A 26,034-nucleotide genomic window follows, 5' to 3' on the forward strand; every position below is an offset into this window, starting at 1 on the left:
CATGGCTATCTTTGAATTACAAGAAATCAGACTGGAAATGTGGAGTTCCTACTTACTTGTTCCAATAATTTTTGTCCATTGAGGTGAGCCTGTATCACAGCATCATTAACAAGCAAGTGAAAGTTCAGGAGCACATGTTCAACATCGTATGTTCCATGCATTGCATCTGACAGTTCTTCCAGTGACCGGATATATGCATGCCAGTGTGGATTAAGCTCCGCCATGTGTGCCAGGCAGCCTCGCATGACATTGAGGCAGTATCCCATACAAGGCTTACTGAGCGTCAGGCCCTGGCAGTGTGGGCAATACTGCATCTTCAGGAGGGCTCTGCTGCACTCTTTGGAGAAGTGCAGATAATCTGTGGTGTTGATGACTTCAATACCCAGATTGAGTGCCTGCAGAAAGGTGCGGCTGGGCAGCAGGGACCTCCCCATCTGTCCCATTACTCTTTTAGGAATATTACCAAATGGACTCACATCCCGGCGAGCCATCCGGATGCATTCTGAGTATTCCAGGGAACTGTCAGTCACACCAGGGTTAATGAGGTGATTGTAGACCAGAGGGAAAAGACTGTCAAAAAATCTGTTTACAAATTCTTCAGGATTAACATCTGCACCAAACAAATACAGCCCCACATCAGTGAAGAACTCCTGAACCGAAGCAGCAGCCTCCAAGGCCATGTTCCTGTAGGTATTGCAAAAAAGTATACTGGTATAATTTTCTGCTTGTTTGATGAGAGTTTCAAGGGTTTCTGTAACACAAGCAGAGGTAAATGATGAGAAGGTTTAGTATTCATGTTAACACCGTCCATCTGCTCCAGACATTAAATGACTCATCAAAACTAATCTAAGGATCTAAATTGTAATTCTCAGCCTACTCAACCAAATTCAGCTTTCCAAGGATAATGATGGGACAACAATGACCATTGCCTACAACACACACGTTTTATAGAGACATATTTCTAGAATCAAAGTCTGTTTAAAAGTAATGAAATCACCGGGTGCGATGGCTCACGCCTGTAATTCCAGCACTTTGGGAAGCTGAGGGAGGTGGATCACCTGAGGTTAAGAGTTTGAGACCAGCCTGACCAACATGGGGAAACCCCCTCTCTACTAAAAATACAAAAATTACCCAGGCATGGTGGCAGATGCCTGTAATCCCAGCTACTTGGGAAGTTGACACAGGAGAATCGTTTGAATCCGGGAGGCGGAGGTTGCAGTGAGCTGATTTGCACCATTGCACTCCAGCCTCGGTGACAGAGCAAGACTCCATCTCAAAATTTTAAAAAAGTAATGAAATAAAAAATAAGTTGTATGTATGGTAGTTTCTTACTTTATTCTATAGTCATTCATAACTATTCATTTCTATCACTAATGATAGAAAAAAGTATCATTGAGAAATGTATTTCATAATCTGACTTCATTATTTATAAAAGATGGTCACATTAAGCACTTAATTCACCCCATGCTATATTTTTATAATTTTTAAAATATTTTTCTTTTCCAGAATGAAAGCTAGTAGATTACACACAGGTTGCTACAAAGGGAGGTTAGATTCCCAAAGGAAAACTAGACAATCCTTAGACCTCCTCACATGTTCTAACTAAAGAGAAAGTAAAGCATTCATTTTCAAAGTATCCATAAATTACCACACTTTGTTAAGCAGTGGGAAACCCATAAGTGCTATTATTTGATGAAAATAAATTATCGTGACCACATCATTAATCATATCCTTTTTCTTATCATCTTATCTTCAAAGACTTTACTGTGGGATATTTTGTTTCTTACTTAAATAACTGGTGATCTCAAGTCAATTTATCCACAGAAAGAACCAAGAATAATTTATCCACAAATTAAGGGAGAAAATCTAAAAAAGAAAGTTGGAATAATTAACAAGTCAAAATGGTACATCAAAATGAGGCATTAAGCAACAGTAAACACCTTGGATATATTAGTAATTACATTTCATAATTAGCCTAAACAAGGATACTGGACTGTTTCAATATATAATAATAAAATATATTCAATAAAATTATCTCCTATAGTCCCAATCCTATAGTCACTTTTAATTAGGTTGTAAAAGATCACGCAATAACTTAGTAATCAAAACACTGTTTGAATATATTACAAAAATAAAGGGAAGAAGAGTAGGAAACAACAAAATGGAATAACAAAATGCAGAGGTGCAGAGAGAGCTACTAATGAAGGAGAACTGTGTCACGAATATGCCATAGCGTACAAGTACAAATAAATAATAATACAATATCACGAATTCTGATACTGATCTAATTCACATTGAGTTCCAGGCTTTAGTGTGATATATTAAGGTGCATCTACCCTGCAATCAAAGGTAACAGCTTTTAAAAGTAATTGCAATTCTGTTTCAACAGAGTCCTGTATAAATTGTTAGGTAGAGCTCATGTGTTATCTGTGCATCACTAGTAACTAGTTCCTCAATAAAAATATGAAAGAATGAAAATGGGATGATAATGAGAAGGCTTCAATTGAGATTAGCAGCTCTATCATGTCAGCCAGCATTAATGCCAGGTTTCCCCAAATGGCCTGATCACCTGGGCTTCATGGGGAAAAAATACTGATTGTCAGGTCTCTGCATTTGAAATTCTAACTCAGTAGGTTTGTCTTGGTTCAGGAATCTATATTTAACAAGCAGCCCAGGTGATTCTTTTAACCTGGCCAGTTTTTGAAACATTGCGTTTGCAAATATGTGTAAAATATTCTCTCAGCTCTTACAGAGTTGTTCAGCAAGCATTCCACTATGATAACCTGACCCACAGCTGCAGTCTCAGCCACTACACTCCACTACACTTCACAGATCCACAGGACAAAGTGTGAAAACAGAATTGAATCTCTGTGGCTTGAACTACAATAAAGCTGCTAAGCCTGTATGTTTCTCCTTAAAATAGGTCATTTTTCTGAGCAGTTTGTGTGTGGCTATGAATCGCCAAGTGGGTCACAAATAATTTTATTTACCAATAATGGTTACATCACAATGTTTTAAAATTATTTAATTTGTTAAAGATAAAATAAGGATAGATTCAAAGATACCCTATATCACAGGCATTCTTAAATGCTTTCCACCTAGGTTTCTAAGATATGTGCTATATGTGTTCATGTAACTGACAATTGCCATATTATTCTTAGTGGAATAAAGGTTGAACATGGCTGAATCAGGCAATACTGATGTTCCATCAGATTTCTGCCAACTCTAAATGATGCTTACACGTGCAATTTTTATAAAGGCAAGAATAAAATATTTTTTATAAACTTTAGCCCAATTAATTTATAACATACTGATTTAGGAAAATATGGAGTTTATCTTTAAGTAGCACTAATGGTTATGTTTTACAAAGTAATTTATATTGTAAAAGCAATTTTGAAGAGAATATATTTAATATTTAGGAGTTTCCATTCAAAATAAAAATGAGTAGAGCACTTCCAAATATCATTATTTCTCTTTTAAGGCCGCTGTGTATTATTAGCAACAAACTAATTCTGATTACTCTTTGAGTTTGTAATTAAAAATAAATTTCTGAACAAATTTTACAGTTTTTGTTTGATTTTAGAGTAGTTTTTCTCTGATTCAATTTTATTCTTTAAGACAAAACAACCAAAAGAACTTGATAATAACCTCAGGATAATAATTCAGGAACTTGATAATAACTTCAGAAATTTTAAAAATTTCCTTAATACCACAGGCATTAAAATTTTAGCTTTCATAAACTGTGTATCATGAAAAAATGCTCATCATCACTGGCCATCAGAGAAATGCAAATCAAAACCACAATGAGATACCATCTCACACCAGTTAGAATGGCAATCATTAAAAAATCAGGAAACAACAGGTGTTGGAGAGGATGTGGAGAAATAGGAACACTTTTACACTGTTGGTGGGATTGTAAACTAGTTCAACCATTATGGAAAACAGTATGGCGATTCCTCAAGGATCTAGAACTAGATGTACCATATGACCCAGCCATCCCACTACTGGGTATATACCCAAAGGACTATAAATTATGCTACTACAAAGACACATGCACACGTATGTTTATTGCGGCACTATTCACAATAGCAAAGACTTGGAATCAACCCAAATGTCCATCAGTGACAGACTGGATTAAGAAAATGTGGCACATATACACCATGGAATACTATGCAGCCATAAAAAAGGATGAGTTTGCGTCCTTTGTAGAGACATGGATGCAGCTGGAAACCATCATTCTTAGCAAATTATCACAAGAAGAGAAAACCAAACACCGCATGTTCTCACTCATAGGTGGGAACTGAACAATGAGCTCACTTGGACTCGGGAAGGGGAACATCACACACTGGGGCCTATCATGGGGAGGGGGGAGGGGGGAGGGATTGCATTGGGGAGTTATACCTGATATAAATGATGAATTGATGGGTGCTGACGAGTTGATGGGTGCAGCACACCAACATGGCACATGTATACATATGTAACCTGCACGTTATGCACATGTACCCTAGAACTTAAAGTATAATAAAAATAAAAAAAAAATAAAATAAACTGTGTATTGACTTTACTACCCTTTGAAGGAGAGATTATATGTTATCAAATACAGTCATGTGCCTTGTAATGATGTTTTGGTGAACGACTAACTGTATATATGAAAGAACTTGATAATAACCTCAGGATAATAATTCAGGAACTTGATAATAACTTCAGAAATTTTAAAAATTTCCCTAATACCACAGGCATTAAAATTTTAGCTTTCATAAACTGTGTATTGACTTTACTACCCTTTGAAGGAGAGATTACATGTTATCAAATACAGTCATGTGCCTTGTAATGATGTTTTGGTGAACGACTAACTGTATATATGACGTTGGTCCCATAAGATTATAATGGAGCTGAAAAATTCCTATAACTTTGTGACATCATAGCCATCATAACATGATAGCCCAACGTATTACCTGTTTGTGGTGATGCTGGTATAAACAAAAATACCAGATTGCCAGACATATAAAAGTCTAGCACATACGATTATGTACAGTACATAATATTGGACGATGATAATAAACAACTTTGTTACTGGGTGTTTACCATACTTTTTTTTTATTGTTATTTTAGAGTGTATTCCATCTATTGATTTTTTTAAGTTAACCATAAAGCCACCTAAGTCAAGTCTTCCAGAGGAAGGCATTGTTATCACAGGAGAGGAAGGCATTGTTACCATAGGAGAGGAAGGCATTGTTATCACAGGCGATGACATCTCCATGCCCGTTATTGTCCCTGAAGCCCTTCCAGAGCAACAAGACGTGGAGGGGGAGATGGTGACATTGATGATCCTGACCCTACGTAGGCCTAGGCTAATGTGTGTGTGTGTGTCTTAGCTTTTCACAAAAAAGTTGAAAAAGTAAAAAATATAAATAAATATTTAAAAATAGAAAAACAAGCTTATAGAGTAAAGATATAAAGAAAACATTTTTGTACAATGAGTTTGTGTTTTAAGCTGAATGTTACTACAAAGAGTCAAAACGTTTTTTAAAAATTTAAGTTTATAAAGTTTACTTTATAAGCTAAGGTTATAAAGGTAAGCTAAGGTTAATTTGTTTATTGAAGAAAGATATTTAAAATAAATTTAATGCAGCCTAAGTATACAGTATTTGTACAGTCTACAATAGTGTACAGTAATGTCCTAAGCTTTCATATTCACTCACCACTCACTTACTGACTTACCTAGAGCAACTTCTAGTCTCGCAAGCTCCACTCATGTTATGTGCCCTATACAGGTGCACCTTTTTTTAAAAAAAAGTTTTATACCATAATTTTATGGCATTTTATACCATAATTTTACATATATATATATTATACTTTAAGTTCTAGGGTACATGTGTACAACGTGCAGGTTTGTTACATATGTATACTTGTGCCATGCTGGTGTGCTGCACCCATTAACTCATCATTACATTAGGTATATCTCCTAATGCTATCCCTCCCCGTCCCCCCTCCCCACAACAGGCCCTGATGTGTGATGTTCCCCTTCCTTGTGTTCAAGTGATCTCATTGTTCAATTCCTACCTATGAGTGAGAACATGCGGTGTTCGGTTTTCTGTTCTTGCGATAGTTTGCTGAGAATATATATATTTTTATATACGATTTTTTGAGACCACATCTTGCTCCATCACCCAAGCTGCAGTGCAGTGCCAGGATCATAGTTCTCTGTAGCCTAAACCTTCTGTGCTCAAAGCAACCCTCCTGCCTCAACTTCCCCAGTAGCTGGGACTACAGGTGTGTACCACCATGCCAGGCTAATTTTTATTTTTTATTAATTTTTTGTTGAGATGGGGTCTTGCTATGTTGCCCAGGCTGGTCCCAAACTCCTGGCCTCAAGGTATCTGCTCACTTTGTCCTCCCAAAGTTCTAGAATTACAGGCTCATTCTATACCATCCTTTTACTGTATCTTTTCTATGTTTAAATATGCTTCAATACACAAAGATTTACCACTGCATTACAAACACCTAGAGTATTATAGTAACATGTCATACTGGTTTGTAGCCTAGGAGCAATGAACCTATACCGTATAGCCTAGGTGTGTGGTCTATAAGGTCTAGATCTGTCTAAGTCTACTCTGTTATATTTGCACAATGGTGAAATTGTCTAATGATGTATTTCTCCAAACAAATCTCTGTACTTTAGAGGTGCACAACAGTGTCAATGTTCTGTTTATTTCCTGAATATCTGAACACAAAATAGATTTTATTTAAGTAATCTATTGCATTAGTTTTTTATCATGCTATTAACTTACCACAATATTAAAAAATTGGGGGGCTTTCAATATGTATTAAATCTGATATTGAAATATTCCAGTTAACTGAATTACCTAAATATATGTAATATACATATTTTTATATGTTTGTGATCACATATATTTCTTAAATCCAACCAATAAAAAACTGTAAACTATTGGTCTATATACAATTGATTATTCAATGCTTAGGGATAAACATGTTTTGAAAATTTTTGTTCTAATCACTTCATAAAATGTTAATATGTAAACACCTATTAAAAGTGAACAATCTAGGAGCCAAGCCATTGAATAATTTTGTGCTAATTTTTAATTAAAATTGGTAAAATCAGAAATTGAATTTACTATAGCTACTTGTTTGTATTAACTTTGAATTTATAAAACTATTACTTTGTCCTTACACCACGTTTACCAAGGAGTTGAGTATTTCCATTTTACTGAATTAACATTTTGATATTAGCAAGAATTGAAACTTTCAAAATAATTGTCAAGTAACATAACATATGCTGTTGTCCAAAAATATAATAGACATATAAAATAATTGTTTATAAATCCAAGATAGGTTAGGTGCTGAACAATTAATCACATCTACTTAATTATGAAAGAGAAACTACAGTTTCTTTCATTACAAAGTTATAATACACAAAAATATCTCTCACCAAAGCTATATAAGTAGCAGCTTTGTATTCAAGCATTAAAAATTGTAGCACACATTGAAAATAAACATTTTCCAGTCTTGTTTAAGGAATTTAAGAAACAGATTAGGAATAAAAACTATCTTTTTGTGTTTTTCATTGAGAATTTCAATAAGCTCTTCTTTCCAGTGATATCAGAATAAGTCTATCAAAAAAGAATAATTTCCAATTTTCCTTATAATGCCTGAGTGGTAGATTGAATTAAAGGCTGCAAGTCCAATCTAATTACTGTTTAAATATAGAATGTAATTCTTCCCAGTCTTATGGGAAAATTAATTTATCTATACATAAAGTCATTTATGTGTTATCTCACTAAAAACTGGATTTGGAATGCATGAAGTTTATCTGCATCTATTTCCATTTTCAACATTAACATTCCGTTAATCTTAATTTAATGTCAAAACACCTAAGACTGAAAACTTTAACTGTTTCTAGCCCACATTCCTTTTAGAGATATTTTATTATACACACAAATGATTACTGACACAAATGAAGGATTTAACTTTAAATAAAACTGGTAGAAATAAAATCAAGTGATATCGATTTAAAATCAAATGTGAAAAATTTCAAAATCAGTGAAGATTCATATGCAGGTGGCTTTTTGTAATGAGAGAAACCTAAGAGTCACAAGGCTTTTATTAGTTTAAAGATAAAGTTGATTTTTAAAAGCAATGATTGTGAATAACTGTTATTATAACCTCTCTGGCATGACATGAACTTATATTTTATGACCCTTTTAATGTTTTTTATTTTTGATATATGAATGTTTTAATTTAAAAAATTTGAAATTTAAACTACAATTTGAGGCCACAGATATCCTCAAATATAGCAATGAAATAGATTTTAAAATATTAAATCATATCAACCATAGAATATCAGATGATTTTACAAATTATATCTGGTTGAAGAGAAATTTTCAGAGCAAATTTGCATTTTGCGCATTACAACTCTCAAGTCACAGATTATGTTATTGCAATGGATAATTCATTACTACTCTGCTACTTTAGAGTTACTCGGTGCCTGAAATCATGTATCCCTCTATATTAAATTATACAGATAGATGAATAGGTAGGTAGATCATTTTAAAAGTAATTTTATAACCAGTTTTCATTACACGTTACAATGAATTTTAATTCCATTTCCTTTTTTCTTAAAAAAAAGCACTTCTGAATAATTTTAATAGTAATAATTCTTTTGATTTTCAGAAGACTATTACAGCCACTTGAAGATATGTATATTTAAATAAAAGAAGCAACTACCTAATTCTCCAGACTGGAAGTGTTTATAATGAATCTTTCCCTTATATTTGCATATTGCCTCATTTTTTTCCAAAAAGTAAAATGTGCAAAGTTTTTTAGAATATTAATTTAATGACATTTTCAAATGTTATGCAGTATGATTTACAATATAATTCTCCAGAAATCAGTCATCTATATAAATAAATAGTGAGTAGGATATTAATCTGTATCAAGAATTGGCATTTTTGTAATTAATCTAATCTTCTAGGATAAGCACTGCATGGAAAAATGCCCTCTTAACTTTCTTCCTCCCTCATTTCCCTCCTCATTAATTTGGCCGTCATGGTGCTTCACATTTATTTCTAATATTATTTTACAATTATTTATGTTCTGAAAATCAACTTGATTGTAGCAGAAATTTAAATTCGATTAAGCACTTGTGTAACGATAAAATCAGTTCCAAACAACTAATCATTGATTGTTTCATGAATTACTGTGGGGTGAAGATTTTAAATCAAATTTTTATCTTTAAGCTCAGAAACACAATCTAGAACTACAAAGGAGCTATACAGAAGAGTTTCTTACTCACAACTTTATGTTTTTATACAGAACAAGTAAATCAATATCCTTTATTGGTGGTTCTCCTTCCTGTTTTTCTTTGGGATTTTTAGTTATTTCATACACGAAAACATGGTTCTTCTTTATTTAAATAAACAAAAGCTTTCATTCTGCTAACTCATACATTTTCTCTATTTGAAATCTCAAGAGAATGAGATGTTCTATATATTTTGGCTTTCATTGGCACACTGTCCATTCCCTAAAGTGTATTCAAATCTAGTTTCTTTGATATTCATTCTTTCATTCATCCATTCAACCAATATATTTTGAGCACCTGTTTTAGACTTTGAAGCTAAAACTGAATAAGCCATACAAGTTTCTGTCCTTATAAAGCTTAGAATCTACAGAATAGAAGATGAAGTATAAAAGCAAACAGACATATAATGATTTATTGTTATGTTAGTTATTACAGAGGGAAAAAAGAGGGTAGGGGATGAAAAGGGAAGAGTGCTGTTCTCTAAAGATCAATTTGCTTATAATCAATTAACCAAAAGACAATCAAAAGCAAGTTCTTAACCTTATTCTCAATAGGAAACTTTCTGAGTTTACCAAATACATCCAAACTGTAAACAATATTTGGTCATTTGCTAATTAAAAAATTGATTTGGACAAACTGGTTTGGGCAAAGTGATTTTCTACAGATTGGCTATTTTATTTTACTCTGAGACAAGGTCTCATTCTGTTGCCCAGACTAGAGTGCATTGGCATAATCTTGGCTCACTGCAGCCTCAACTGCCTAGGCTCCAGAGACTCCCCAACTTCAGCCTCCCAAGTCTCTGGGACCACAGACATGCACCACCACCATGGCCAGCTAATTTTTGTTTGTTTGTTTGTTTGTTTGTAGAGACAGTGTCTCTACATTGTCCAGGCTGAGATTGGCCATTTTAAATAGAGTGAGCCTCTCTGAGGAAGCAACATTCAAGCGGAGGCCTCAGTGATGAAAAAGAGCCAGCTATGAAAAGATGAGTGGTTAGGATGCTCAGAGAAGGTAGAGTGTGAGGTTATGAGGTGCAAAGAAGGTTGCTGACTATGCAAAAACAGAGGAAAGTCAATGTGAGTGGAGCTCAGTGAGTGAAAGGAGAGAAAGGTCAAAGAAGTAGGCAGAGGACAGATTTCAGATGGCCCCACAGATCATGGTAAGGGGATTCGATTTTATATGTGGAATGGGAAGCACTGGGGAATTTTAAACATGGAGAAATGTGATGCTGTTCATGTCTTAAAGGGTAACAGTGGCTGATATATGGAGCATGGACTGCTGAGCGGGTGTAAGAGTGAAAACAGAAAGACCAGTTTAAAGGCTATGCTAACAGTATGGGTGAAAGTCACTGGGCTGTCGTACTGTGGTATTGGTGGAGGTGTATGCTGCAATCAGTGATCAGATTGGCCGTATGTACTGTATCATAGGCAAAATAACTCGTGGTTGTTTGGAGGGAGATGTATAGGAAATGGATAAATGAAGAATAAATCTGAAGACTGGGCCTCAGTATCTGGATGCATAGTGGTACCATTAACTAAGATAGGCAAGAGTATGCAGGCTCCGTGTTTGTGTGTGGTGGGGTTGAAAATTAAAGGTTTTGTTTTGGACATGTTACCAATTAGAAAATCAAATAAAATGTATCAATATACAATTAGATAAAACAATGGGAGTCTCAGGAAAAGTTGAGGTTGTTGATATAAATCTGAAAGTGACTGTTATGGAGAACACAGTCATGGTACTGGATGAAATAACTGAAGGGGAAAAGATAGGGAAGAGTGAAGAGATTCAGGAAAAGAAGAGTAACCAGCAAGAAGAATGAGAATAAGAAGTCAATGAAGTAAAAAGAAAATCAGGAAAACGGAGTGTCCCAGAAATCAAGGGAAGAAAATAATGCAAGCAGAAGAAAGTAATCTATCATGTCAAATGCTATTAAAAGGGCAACTGAGATGAGGAATAATTGACCATGGGAACTGATGACAGAGAAGCCCTTAGCAACCTTGCTAACAGCTGCCTCAGCAGAATGTGAACAGAAAAGAACAAGAATTGAGGCAACATTATAGGCAACTTCTTGCAAATGTTTGCTCTAATGGAAGCAGAAAACCAAGGCAGGCACTGGAGTGGGCTATGAGGTCAAAGGTTTCTGCTTGCTTGAGGAAGGAGAATTTACTGAATATTCACATATGGATAGGAATAAATTGATGACTAAGCAGGCAGTATGGAACTGCAGGAGGAAATACCTTGAGTAAGCAAAAGGATGTGATCTAGGGCATTGACAGAGACTAAAATATTGAATAAATAAGTGGATGTTGCAGTTGCCAAGAATAATGTCAAGTGAAGTCAAGAGAAAGAGCGTGAGTCAGGTAAGAAAATGTTGAATTGCTAAGGGAACACGACCAGAAGTCTGGTAAATGGTAGCATGGAAGCTGGAGAGGCAGTGAATCTTCCGCCAGGCAAAGGGGGTTTGCTGGGGCAGCATAGGAACAAAAATGTGGATCCAGGAGCGTAGCACCCCCAACCAAAGAGGACGATCCTGTTTGTTTCCTATTGCTGCTGTAACAAATTACTAGTAATTTCCCAGCCTAAATAATAGAAATTTATGCCTTCTCAGTTCTAGATGCCAGGCATCCAAAAGCAGTGTCACTAGGCTGAAATCAAGGTGTGGTCTGGGCTGCACCTGCCTCTGGAGGTTCTGGAAGAGAATTCATTCCTTTCTTTTTCCAGCTGCTGCTGGCCGCTGCCATTTCTTGGTACTCCTTGGCTTATATCCACATCACTCTAATCTCACATTGTCTTCTGCGTGTGTGCATGTGTGAAATCTCCCTAGGCCTCTCTTTTAAAGATTCATGTGACTATTAGGACCCACCCAGATAATTCAGGATAATCACCCCATCTCGTGATCCTCCATTCAAGCACATACGCAAAGACTTTTTTTTTTTTTTTCCATGTAAGCAACAACTCAAAGATTCCAGGGATTTGTCCCTGATATCTTTGGGGCCCGATATTCAGCCTACTATAATACTGATCACAGAAGACAAAAAAATGAAATTAAAAATTCTACACTTAATTTGCAAAATCAGGAGACAATGACTGTAGTCCAGGGCCTCCCATGTACTGATTATGTGAGCCACTTAACCTCTCAGCGTCAATTTTGTCTGTAATAAAGTGGATGTAATCGTGTCTGCTCTGACCAAAGGCAGGGTAGCTGTGAGATTCAACTGAAATGAAATTCAACATGGTGACTAGTGATTCTTTCTCTTCTTATGTTCACAGACCTCTCAGAACAATGTTCTAAGACTAACTGTGCCCTCCTGCCTTTCCTGTGTGCTCATGAATCTGTTGAGGCAAGAATCGTGTCCTCCTATTCATCTTTCTATCTCCCAACCTTTTTCCCAAGAGGGGCCTCTGTACATTCTGATAGGCTTCGGTTCAAATGCCCCATAATTAGATGCTAGTCCCATGAGTGTAAATTTCCTGACTTCCTTGCCCCTCACTTACTCTCATCAGAAAACAGGTATAATAATGATACCTATCTCATAGAACAGCTGTGAGAATTCAATGAATTTGTACATGCTACCTACTTGCATAGTGCCTAAAGGTAGAATGTGCTGAAAAATCATGAAGGAATGATAATAATAATCCCTAACTTGCGTCATGTACTTGCCATGAGCTAGATGATTCATTAAGTACTTTTGGAAAATTAATGTACTTGATTCTCCAACTCATGATGCGGGTACTCTTACTAGCACAACAACCATAATAATACTGTGTATATTAGTAAACATAGCACACATGGTATTATTAATCATTCCTACTTCACAGATGATCAAGTTGAAGCACTGAGAGTGTAAGTGATTTGATCAAGGTTTATACAGAAAGTAGCAGAGCCTGGATTTGAACCCTGAGTATTTGGTTCCAGATTCTGAGTTCTGAACCATATGATATACTATCATTTTTTAAATAATCTGACACCCTATATAAAATAGCTGAAAAGGGCCATTTGGGATAGATGTGCACAGAAAGAAAATAAAACAAGACAAAACTTTATCTATATAATTGAACAAAATGCAAACATTTCACTGTTAACTTAGCATATTAAGATATTATGTATGATAAACCAAATTGGCTATTGAAATTATTCTTTTTCAAAAATCAATTAATATTATAAATATGGCAAAAATAAAGAGAAAGCTCTGTGTTGCACTGAAGTCAAAATTTTCTAATTTTTGACTTTGAAGTGAAAATTTTCTAATATTTCTAATTATGAAGTGCAAAACTGCATCTTAATCTCTGGGAAAGAAAGATACTGTTTAAGATCTTTATCACCAAATACACTGTGGAGAAAAAAATAAATATTTTTGCTCTTCTACCACTCTTCTCCCTGAATATCAAAAGATAATACAAGAGAAAATAAACTAATATTTAGTTAGAACAAGAAGGTAAAGTTAAATTCAGAGAAAAGACTTAGATTATATGAAATCCTGCGGGTGATGCTGCATAAATCCCACTAGAAATGATGGAAGAGATAGGCAGGCAGAGAGGAATAGTTGATTGGGTTAGATTGTCACTGAAACGGTATTGAGATTTCTGCCAACCTCTTCCTAATGAAATGCAAGGGCTTCTTCTCAACATTCAGAGTCTCCTAGTAAATCTAGCTTCTAAAGCTGGTGACGCATTCTCTTATACCCTTTATTGGTAAAAATTTTGTTTCTTTCACTCATTCCTCTACATCCTAGGCCAGATTGTTCAAAGTCTTGGTTCTCGTTTCTTATCATCTTGTTCAAAATATAGCACCACTTTTACAATGGAAAGTAAAACTCCAAGCTGATCGCTCTCACATTTACATATGTAGCTCAGCAATCACCAAAGTTTTCGGTCTCAGAATGCTTTACACTCTTAAAAATTTATGGAGAAACCCAAAGCTTGTACTGTGGTGGGCTACATATGTATACATAAATACATATTATCCACGTGTATTATTTTAAAAGTAAAAACTGATAATTATTTTAAAACATTTAATCCATTAAGAGAACCATAATAAACATAATGATACTAGATTACTGGTTTTGTAAAAAAAAAGAACTGTATTTTCCAAAACAAAAAATGTTAGTGTGAAGAATATCATTGCACTACATCATTGCAAATTTCATTATTGTCTCGCTTAATAGAAAAGAGCTATATTCTCACATCTATTTCTGAATTAAATCTGTGATCAGCATCTTGTTTTGGTCAAGGTATATGAAGAAAATCCAGCCTCACACAGATGCCGTTGACAAAGGCAGGCTTTTCATTTAATAGACTTTGCAGATCATTGTTAACATTGTTCTTTGATATTACACCAAAACATGACAAGCGATTGTTTCTTCAAGTTCAAGTGTAATACGGAATCTAAAAGCATACCAAAGTACTTTTCATAATCTGTTAACCCTTTGGTCAGTCTTTTATTACGAATGGTTCTCTTACCCATTCTCAAGACATTGTAATCCATGCAATGACATGTTACTTCACAAGTTATGCAGATTTTCCCAATGTTGACACATGTCATCACTGTTTTTTTTTTTGTTTGTTTTGTTTTTTTTTTTTTTTGAGACGGAGTCTTGCTCTGTTGCCCGGTCTGGAGTACAGTGTTGTGATCTCGGCTCACTGCAACATCCGTCTCCCTGGTTCAAGTGATTCTCCTGCCTCAGTTCCCCGAGTAGCTGGGATTACAGGCAGGTGCCACTATGCCTGGCTAATTTTTGTATTTTTAGTAGAGATGAGGTTTCACCATGTCGGCCAAGCTGGTCTAGAACTCCTGACCTCATGATCTACCTTCCTCGGCCTCCTAAAGTGCTGGGATTACAGTCATGAGCCACTGTGCCCGGCCTCATCACATTTTTAAGTACTGGAAACTGTCAAGATCATGGCGATGAATGTAAGTTTTCCAAATTTCCAATTTTCTCTTAAAGCTCAAATATAATTGCTAGCAGCAAATACAGTACATTGTTTTCCTTGAAGCTACAGACTTATTCTGTTCAATTTAAGAAAACTTTAGCCAAATACTCAAGTCTGAATTACCATAGCTTGCCTGTCAATCACTTTGTTCAAGAAAAAAAAAATGGTATTCAGAAAAAAGCAAACGTGACTAGTTCAGCTTGCAACTCAATTGCAAAAGTATCTTTCATTGAGAGAGCCATTATACTTTGGTACGCAGAACACTTGCTTTATGCAATCTTATCATTTCATGACATAGAACATGAAAAATATGTGTAATTGAGAGTTTATATTTAACAGTCAATAATTTTTGCTGTTTTATTTGGACCTTCTAAAATGCAATGGCTTTTAAAAATGTGAGTTTGTGGAGGTAAAACATACAGTGATTACTATTAAGAGTACGGTTTGATGCCACCAATTTAATTTGTGCTAAAGCCCCAGCAGTTTTGCTCACCATTGCTTATGTACTATAAATGCAAATGCAAATATGGAAGAAAAGGTAAACCATGACTTCACAGTATTATGAAATAGTTTTGATCTCACAAACACTCTGAAGTTTCCGGAACCCCAGACCACTTTGAGAATTGTTGCCGAAGCAAATATTTCTTACCAGAGATTCTATCTATTTTTTAATGTATAACATATAAACCTGGATCTGTATTTGCCAATCATTTCCCTCTATGGTTTCAGCATCTTTCTGACCTCCTTCTTTTGTATATTAGGATCAACCATCTAAGCATCTGGACTTAAAGTCTTAGAACTTTTATTACCCTTGTCCAGTTAGTCATCAATAGCTGTTCTCATGACACGTGTATACCTATGTAACAAAACTGCATGTTCTGCACATGTACCTCAGAACTTAAAGTATAATAAATAAATAAATGTTGATTTCTTTAAAACATTATTTCTCATTGCCAGCTATTACCTTAATATCTCTCTTATCCACTTTGGATTACTAAAAGAGCTTCCATCGGTTCCTCAGTCCACTTTTTCCTCAGCTTGATATTGAGCGCTTTAAATGTTTTCATACTTCTTTTCATTTATTTATTAAAATACAATGTTTACCCCAGGACAAAGTCAAACTCCATAGAGCTGAGTAAACTAATACAATTTGATTTACATTGTAGAGTCTCCAAAACATGCCTAAAAGAATATCCAAGTGCTAGAAAAGACATTTTGTTAGGTAGCACATGGCATTCTAAACCAAAATGAATTAATTGAACTTGGAGTTTCTCAAATTACATAATGATAGCTTACCTCAATCTTTTCCTTTAAAGTCAGCTCTATAGGATCCACAAATGTACACAAAAACCCAAACTCCTAACATCCTTGAAATAACTATCACAGTTTAATTTCCTGTGCCATCATATTAAGTATATTTTTATTATATCTAATCACTACAAAAGTCATTGATCATATTTATTATTCTAAGAATTGTCATTAATTTGCATCCTCTTCTTGGTGCTAGAACATTTTGGTGGAGTTTTTAAATCTAAATAATAGTATATTAATGTGAATCACTAATGAAGCATCTCACCTCCTCTTCATTTCATGGTTCTTGGGATATCTGCCTACAGTATAGTGTTTAAAATACATCTGTTTGTTTCTATTAGCTTTCTAGCAATGGCTAACGAGTTTCATTGGGCAACACAAAAATAGTCTCCAAGTCATCATACAAATGCATGCTAAAGTATAATATTGATGAATTCTAACCACCAAATGCTCTAATATAAAGTAACTTAAAATAGTTTAAATTCTATTCTGCAGTCTTCTGATTTTACCGCATCCTGAGTATGGTCCTACACATCTGCTAGATCGTATTGCCAAGTGTCATACTTGAGTGATTCCTACAGTTACAGGTTGAGAAACAGGGGGAGAAATGAATTCAAAGTATTCACTCCAAAGTTACAGACAGTTTAATAAATATACTGTTTCTACTTTGACATGAGAGAAACTTCCTCAGAAGGTAGGTAATCTTTTAGACCATTACATTCTTTCCAAATAGCTGGAGAAGAAATTGCAATTCTTTCTGATAACTAAAATGGGTTATAAAGCACAAAATCAATCAGACCAAGAACAGTCTGTTTTACTACAACATCCATTTCTGCTTTCACAGCTGTTATCAGAAAATACTCCAACAGTAACATAGTCAAAAGTGGAAAGAATAGGATGTAACAATTATGTGATTTTTGCTATGGGATACTAGTAGCCCTTTTTAAATGCACTAGAAATATATACTTGAAAACAAAGGTCCTTCCAAAGATATGACTTGTAGAAATCTAAATTCTAAATAATTATGATTTCAAAGCTATGACTTTGGAAACAATATGAATTTTCTCTGTGAACACTTACCAATTCAAAAAATGGTATGTTTATTCAAGAGTTACTTAAATAAGAATAAAATCCCTTAATGCTGCAATTTTGCAGGGCAAGATTAAAGTGCTCAGAAGACCAGTATATTAGAAATGCAAAAGAACTTGACAGATGAACTAATTCGCTTCCCAAATGTCCCCATAACCAGCTCAGGGACTTCAGGTTCTCTTATATTAAAAACAAACAAATATAAACAAAATATTCCACTGTAAAACCTTTCTCAGTGCCCAGTTGTACATCTAATATAATCAAAATATCATGGCCTTATAGATAAGGCACCAAATTCCATAGAACTGGAGTTAAAATCGATTTCTTTTTTAAAATTTGTTTTCTTGGAAATTCACATTAGTTTCTGTGTGGAGCTGCAGTTATACATTTGAAAATCATTAAAAAGTACCAAGTATCATTTAGGAAGGTACTTACCAAGGTTGAGCTTTAATAAAAGGATCGAGCCATAATTCCTCTATATCGCACCCCTGCTTATGATTCTGTTTTTCTTTCACTTGAAAGAATTATCTATTCTGCCTCCTACATCTTTTTCACAATGAACTCCGATACGACCATGAGCATTATATATTTTAACAGCTTTCCCACTTTGGTCATATTGCAGTCCACACTTCTTATTACTGCACTTCATTTTGCTTTTCTATTTTCAATTTGAATGTAGATTCCACTTCCACACAGCATGAGCATGCAAGCTGTTCCCTATCCATATATAGTGAAGTGTTTTAGGCAAACATACAGATTGTGTACTTGGTTCCAATGACCTTAAAAAGCAGTGGTCCCTGTCCCTACCCTACCTCAACCTCGTAAGGTTAAGCACCAGCTCACTTCACTTATCACTCTATATCCAAGAACAGCTTCTTATCAAAAGCATTCTCTGGATGAAACTTAAAGCTAGCTTGGTAGTTTAAATAAAGTCAAATACAATTTGTGCAGTGTTTTCTTTTTTTTTTTTTTTTTTTTTGAGACGGAGTCTTGCTCTGTCGCCCAGGCTGGAGTGCAGTGGCCGGATCTCAGCTCACTGCAAGCTCTGCCTCCCGGGTTCATGCCATTCTCCTGCCTCAGCCTCCCGAGTAGCTGGGACTACAGGTGCCCGCCACCTCACCCGGCTAGTGTTTTGTATTTTTCAGTAGAGACGGGGTTTCACTGTGTTACCCAGGATGGTCTCGATCTCCTGACTTCGTGATCCGCCCGTCTCGGCCTCCCAAAGTGCTGGGATTACAGGCTTGAGCCACCACGCCCGGCCTGTGCAGTGTTTTCAAAAGCCTCCAAACGATGAAGAATCTTTAGTCATCCTGAAAACATGAAGCCTGTTTCACTGGTCCAGAATGATTAAGTTACTCAGACATTCACATTCACTGCTGTGTGAGAGGGAGGGTACAAAAGAAAAATAAGTCACTTGATGAAATTTCACCAAGAGCATGTTAGTAAACATTCGATAGAATTTCCTCTAGTTAAACTACTCTAAGTTGCTACCCAGATGCCACATAGCTTTCAACCTGTATTAAAAACTGATTTTTTTTTTCACTTTGTTTCTGAGTACATTTATATCCATGATGATATATTGGCTTGTTGTACTAGACATGACCTAGCACTATCCAACATTAAAACAGCCAAAGGCAGCCGGGCACAGTGGCTCATGCCTGTAATCCCAGCACCTTGGGAGGCTGAGAAGGGCAAATCACCTGAGCCCAGGAGTTCAAGACCATCCTGGCCAACATGGTGAAACCCCGTCTCTACTAAAAATGCAAAAATTAGTCAGGCGTGGTGGCAGGTGCCTGTAATCCCAGCTACTCAGGAAGCTGAGGCAGGAGAATGGCTTGAACCTAGGAGGTGAAGGTTGCAGTGAGCCAAGATTGCACCGCACCACTGCACTCCAGCCTGGGCGACAGAGGGAGATTCCATCTCAAAAAACAAAAACAAACAAAACAAACAAACAAAGCCAAAGGCTCCCATGATCCATGGCAAAGCGTTACTTCAGGATCCTGATTCACATCAAGACATTCAGATTCATTAGGTCCAGAAATCTGCACTTTTAGTACGTATTAGAAAACCCAACCCTGACATTTTAAAAGTCAAACCACCCTGGAGTGAGATATATGGTGTTCTTTCTTGGGTGAAGCCTAACCAGTTTTCCACTCTTATCTCCTCCACTCTTTCATCTCTCCCCTCCTTGCCCCCCTGCCCTCTGCTTCCACCACACGTAGAGCTGATGCTCCAAACACAGAAACACGATACTGATGCACCCTCTGAATGCTTCACACAGTTCAGTTTTTCTGTCTTTTTCTACCTGGAACACATGCTCATCATTAAGAGCAAACCCCATGCTACACAGGAAGTCTCCTTAATCCAATTAGGCTATTAGTTATATATTCTACTATGTCACACCACTGTGTGAATATCACTTTGTAGGTAATACACATATTGCAGTACTTTATAATTAGTTGCTAACGTCCCTACATGTCTCACTATACCTACAGTCTGTGAGGTCAAAGATCATACTTTATTCATCTTGTACTTCTAAGCACCAGGCATGCAATGCAAGAGGTTTGTAATAATTGGTTTCTGAGCCAAAAATTGAATGTTAGTATGGAAATTCTTTTTCAAGCAAATCCAACTACTCTAAATTCCTAGTACATATCAGTATATGTTTAATGCCATATATCTTAAGTCAGAATTGTGGAGAATTGTGAAATCAGTTTGCCAAAGATATATATTAGTGTTTCTCTATTAAGTCCTTATACTTATTGTAAATTTAATTATGTTTAACTTATGTAAATGGATGCTTTATCTTTTCTACCATTTTCATCTCCCATACACCCAATAGGTTTTTTGTTTCCCCTACCTAAGTTCTTTGTTTTGTTTTTTGTGTATCAGGTTTTTGTTTGTTTGTTAGTTTGTTTTTAATATAACCAAAATAGTGCCCAGGGGAAAGGGAGAAAGCGTGATAGTAAACTAACGCATTATTCACCATTCAGATGTTTAGGAAACATCTGAAAAACACGTGTAGGAAGAACAAGTTTATGATCTCTGATTGCAAGAGGCAAGGTCTCCTGGACTAGTCTAGATGATAAACAAAGGTAAACAAGGGTTAGAAATTTTTCTGCATTAAAAAGTAATAGGAATTTTGGGTGGCCTCTGCCTGTTGGATTTTGAAAATAGTATCAGTAGATAGAAATGACTCTGACAATACAGCAGGAAGTTGAAGAGGTTCACGAAAGGACTTTGTACTCCACTGACAGGAATGTTGTTTTAATGTCTAAAAATAGATGCTTCTGTCACTACTAACTCAACTATCTCCAAATGTTCAGTAAAGCTCTGATACACACACACACACACACACACACACACACACACACAAACATATATATAATGAGTTAGTGTTAAACCAGGATATTTGAAGGAGAAAGTATTGACTTCCAGATCTGGCAACATGAGGGTGAAGAAAGGTCAGCATCCTCCTCCGGGAGACAGTGAGTGAGCATCAAGATGCCAGAAGAAGGGCGGGCATGATGGCTCATGCCTATAATCCCAGCAGTTTGGAGGGTCAAGGTGGGAGGATTGCTTGAGCCCAGGAGTTGGAGACCAGCCTAGGCAACAAAGGGAGATCCCATTTCCACAAAAATAAATAAATAAATAAATTATCTGGGCATGTTGGCATACATCTGTGATCCCAGATACTCAAGACTCCAAGGATCACTTGAGCCCCGGAGGTCGAGTGTGCAGTAAGCCATGATTGTGCCAATGTACTCCATCCTGGGCAACACAGCCAGATTCTGTCTCAGAATGCTGGCAGAGCTTGAGTCCAGAGCCAGTAGTGGTCATATGAACATAAATTATCTGGACTAGTTAAAAGTAAGGGTTTGGGTATGGAGTTTATTATAGTGAATTGCATAAGGATTTGATACACTTTATATGGGTATTAACGGAAAGTATAATCCCAGAAGACTAAAAGCACTCATAATATTAAACTTTCCTGTCGGTATAGTGATGTTGAACCCACATTGTACACTCCAGGACCATTGCCTTATTTTCAATTGGGTCTTTGTCACCTACCACCTGGGCCTCGGGCAAGTTATTTAACTTTTCTGTGATCCTGTTTCCCTTTTTATAAAATAGCAATAGTAATAATGTTTATTTTATAGAATCAATATAGGATTAACTCAGTTCATCTTTTTAAAGGACTTGGAATAGTACCTATAAAACAGTATACTGGTTTTTCTTAATAAAAGAACACAAGTCATCAATGAAACTCTCATCTGCTAGATTTTCTTACCTGTATCATGTACATAAGTCACTTGTATAATACTATGATCACAACGATGATGAAGTTATTCTTTAGAGATTTACATAAAATTTGTGGAATAAAATGTTATGATTGTATCACTTAATGTCAAATGCTTTTATTTCTTCATAAAGTAGTCCTAATATTCTGTCTCATAGTTGGATGAGAGATTAATGTAAAAAATCAGATTACAAACTCTGATACAGAAAATAAAAAATTGTTCCTTTGTGTCTGCCAGGAAAGATGCAGAAAGATGGACTTGTCACAACAGAAACCCTTTGCCATTTGAAGCTGCCCCTGTATGAAGCAGTACCTCTAAGGGAACACTTTTTGAACTGCATCATTATCCTTTCTTCATGTCTTTGTTTTTTCCACTCAGCTGTGAGTTTCTTGGGAGCAGGAATAATGGTATCCCTAGAACCTACTGCAATGTGGTCCCGTAGCAGATGCTTCACATGTGTGTGTTTGGCTGATCTGCTCTGTCCTGGGATCTCCTTTCCCACCACTACTGGTGCTGAGCTATCCCTTGGGAAGTCAAAGCATAGATTTAGTGTATGCCACAAAGCAGAGCAACTGGGGAGGGGGAGCTAATTTGGAAAGCTTTTGATATTTTCTCTTCCCAAAAAAGATTATCAAAATGACAAAGGAAATAAAATTTAGAAATTATCTGACCTCTTTCCATATGTTTCAGTTTAGTATGGTATTACTATTTAATGGCCTATGGGAGACAACCATAATCTTTTCTTTGCTTAGAATGTCTAAAGGTCAAATCCTTCTTGATCCCCTGCCTCTCTCTCTAGCACACAAACACAACTTTGTTTATATCATCTTCCTTTTTGGCACACCCTTGTCCCTTCCTTTCACAGAACTCTCTCCAGATCCTCTCAAGTGTTATCTCTACTAAAACCCCTCCCCCAGATAAGTTAATACCTCGTCTCTGTATATCTTGACATTCTCCTAACACCTGATTTTAGCATTTCTCATTTTATTCATCAGTTTCTCTCCCTCCCTACCCTCCTCTCTCTCGCTAAACCACGAAAACTTAGAAATCAGATTCTGGATTTTAGTTATCCAAAACATCCAATATCTCTCAGGGTGTATGACACAAAGAATACTTTCAGGAAAAAAGATTTGCTGAATTAATGATTTAAGCCAGATGAAGACTTTTTTTTTACTTCTTTATGGAAAACATATTCACTTATTTCAGTATCTACCCTAGACAGCTTTTTCAAGAAGCTGATTTACTGTATTCCTTAATCATTCCTCTATATTATTTTGGTTACAAGTTACATGGAATTACAGAACGAAGAAAGACAGAAAGGAAAGAATGAGTACAAGACAATAGTAAAAGAAAGGGAAGGAAAGGAGGAGGGAAGAGAGTAAAAAATATAGAAATTTCCAGTTTTTTGATGGATATTAAATTATGTTTCTATAATTTTGAATAATTTTAAAATTTAGTTGATTAATTTGTATGTGAACACAAAATTTAAATTGCCATCAAAATATAAACCAAGCATAAGTATTCAAAAACTTCTGTGATTCACTTGACTAATTTATTTCTTTATTTCAGTCTAATGTCCAAAAATTTCAGTTCATATAGTGACCAGTTTAAAATTGACAATACTGATTCAGTTTGGATTTGTGTCCCCACCCAAATCTCAAGTTAAATTGTAATCCCCAGTGTTGGAGAAGGGACCTGGTGGGAGGTGACTGGATCATGAGGGCAGAATTCCCCCTTGCTGTTCTCATGATAGTGAGTGGGTTCTCATGAGAACTGGTTGTTTTAAAGTGTGTAGCACCTCCTCCTTCACTCTTTTCTTCCTGCTCCAGCCATGTAAGACATGCCTCCTTCCACTTTACCTTTTGCTGTGATTGTAAGTTTCCTGAGACCTCCCAGTCATGCCTCCTGTACAGCCTGCAGAACTGTGAGCCAATTAAACCTCTTTTCTTCATAAATTACACAGTCTCAGGTAGTTCTTTATAGCAATCCGAGAATGGACTAATACAAACACCAAAATACCCAGAGGTCAAAGGAGGAAAAATATCAGGAGAGCTGATGGTTTAAGCTCCAGTCCAAGTCAAAGTTGAAGAGAATCAGGCAGAGAGAAAAAATTCTTCCTTACTCAGTTCTTTATTTGATTCGGGCCTTCAATGCATTGGATGAGGTCCATCCACACTGAGAAAGGCAATCTACAATAGTCTACAGATTCAAATGCTAATCTCATTTAGAAACACCTTCAAAGATACACCCAGAAATAATCTTATCCAAACACCTGGACACCCCATGGCCCAGCCAACTTGACATAAAATTTGTTATCATGTCCATATAGCATCAAATACTTGATGCATGAAACTTGAGTTCTGCTTTTCACAAAGCTAAAGTTAACTGGTGTCAGTTACAAAGATAAAAGTGCAACCTCTAAAAAGTTAATTTCAAGTGTTATTCCCTGGCTTGTGCTATAAGCAAAGAAATATTAGTCTGGGACATCTGTTAGTAGATAACAGATTTTATTTTGTTGTTTCTAAGTCAGTGCAATAATGGAAAAGACTACAATGCAAACGAATGCTTTTACAATGATAATGCTAGGGCCTCATCATGAGAGTAAAAGAAGGGGAAAGAAAGAAGGAGGAAAGGGGGAAGGAAAATACATAGACCTTCAGTTTTTGATGGATATTAAATTATGTTTCCATAATTTTCTATTATTTTCTGGTGTTCACTGAATGCCTGCTACGGGCAAGTGCTAAATTCTCTTAGATGAAAAAGTCTTATGGGCAGAAATAAAAATAAAAATAAATTAATTTAAAAGCACTGACAAGGAGTAATAGGCACGCTTCTCTGTGGTGTAAGGTTCCTGCGCCACCATCACGCTAAAGAAGCTTACATCTAAAGGCAGCTAATTTCTCTCTCTGTGAATAAGGATGGGTGAGCTCTTGTTTCCTCTGAGCTGCTTTTAATATATTCTTCTAATAGGGGCCATAGCACAAGCTATGAAGCACAAAGTGAACAACCAGTTGTTATGTCATCAATGGTTAGTATAGATGTTCAGAAAAGATACTCAGTCACAAAATAATGTTGTTACTAGAATAACTAAATTTTTTAAATGTTACATATAATTCCTTTAGGCAGGGAGGGGACAAGATACAGATTCTTATTCTTTCTTTCGTGTCAGTCTCTTTTTGCTTAGTGTGATGGTTTTGTTGTTGCTGTTGTTGTTTCTTCCTTTATTTCTTCTAAAAAAAAAAATAGAACAACAGGATACATGTGCAGAACCTGCAGGTTTGTTACACAGGTATGTGTGTGCCATGGTGGTTTGCTGTACATATTGTCCCATCCTCTAAGTTCCCTCCCCTCACCCCCTAACCCCCAACAGGCCCTGGTGTGTGTTGTTCCCATCCCTGTATCCATGTGTTCTCATTGTTCAACTCCCACTTATGAATGAGAACATGCACTGTCTGGTTTTCTGTTCCTGTGTCAGTTTGCTGAGGATGATGGCTTCCAGCTTCATCCATGTCCCTGCAAATGACATGAGCTGATTCCTTTTTACGGCTGTATAGTATTCCATGTACCATATTTGTACCACATTTGCCTTATCCATGCTCTAATTGATTGGCATTTGGGTTGGTTCCATGTCTTTGCTATTGTAAATAGTGCTGCAATAAACATACGTATGCATGTGTCTCTATGGTAGAATGATTTATATTCCTTTGGGCTTATACCCAGTAATGGGATTGCTGGGTCAATTTCTGGTTTTAGATCCTTGAGAAATCGCCACACTGTCTTCCACATGGTTGAACTAAGTTACATTTCCATCAACAGTGTAAAAGCGTTCCTATTTCTCCTCAGCCTCACCAGCATTTATTGTGTCCTGACTTTAATAATTGCCATTCTGACTGGTATGAGATGGTAGTATGTCATTGTGGTTTTGATTTGCATTTCTCTGATGATCAGTGATGTTGAGCTTTTCTTCATATGTTTGTTGGCCGTGTAAATGCTTTCTTTTGAGAAGTGTCTGTTCATATCCTTTGCCCACTTTTTGATCGGGTTGTTTTCTTCTTGTAACATTGTTTAAGTTCCTTGTAAATT

The 26,034-nt window shown here is 36.1% G+C and overlaps 1 protein-coding gene across 1 annotated transcript in view; it reads right to left on the bottom strand.

Annotated features, from left to right (window-relative positions):
- Positions 1-26,034, bottom strand: part of GPC5 (glypican 5) — a 1,441,555-nt gene that overhangs the window by 1,145,681 nt on the left and 269,840 nt on the right. Inside the window, exon 3 of the mRNA XM_023218068.2 lies at positions 57-751. Within this exon, the coding sequence (XP_023073836.1) occupies positions 57-751 (695 nt within the window). The remainder of the gene's footprint in view (positions 1-56; positions 752-26,034) is intronic.

This window comes from Piliocolobus tephrosceles, chromosome X (genome assembly GCF_002776525.5).
Source record: "Piliocolobus tephrosceles isolate RC106 chromosome X, ASM277652v3, whole genome shotgun sequence".
NCBI lineage: Eukaryota > Metazoa > Chordata > Mammalia > Primates > Cercopithecidae > Piliocolobus > Piliocolobus tephrosceles.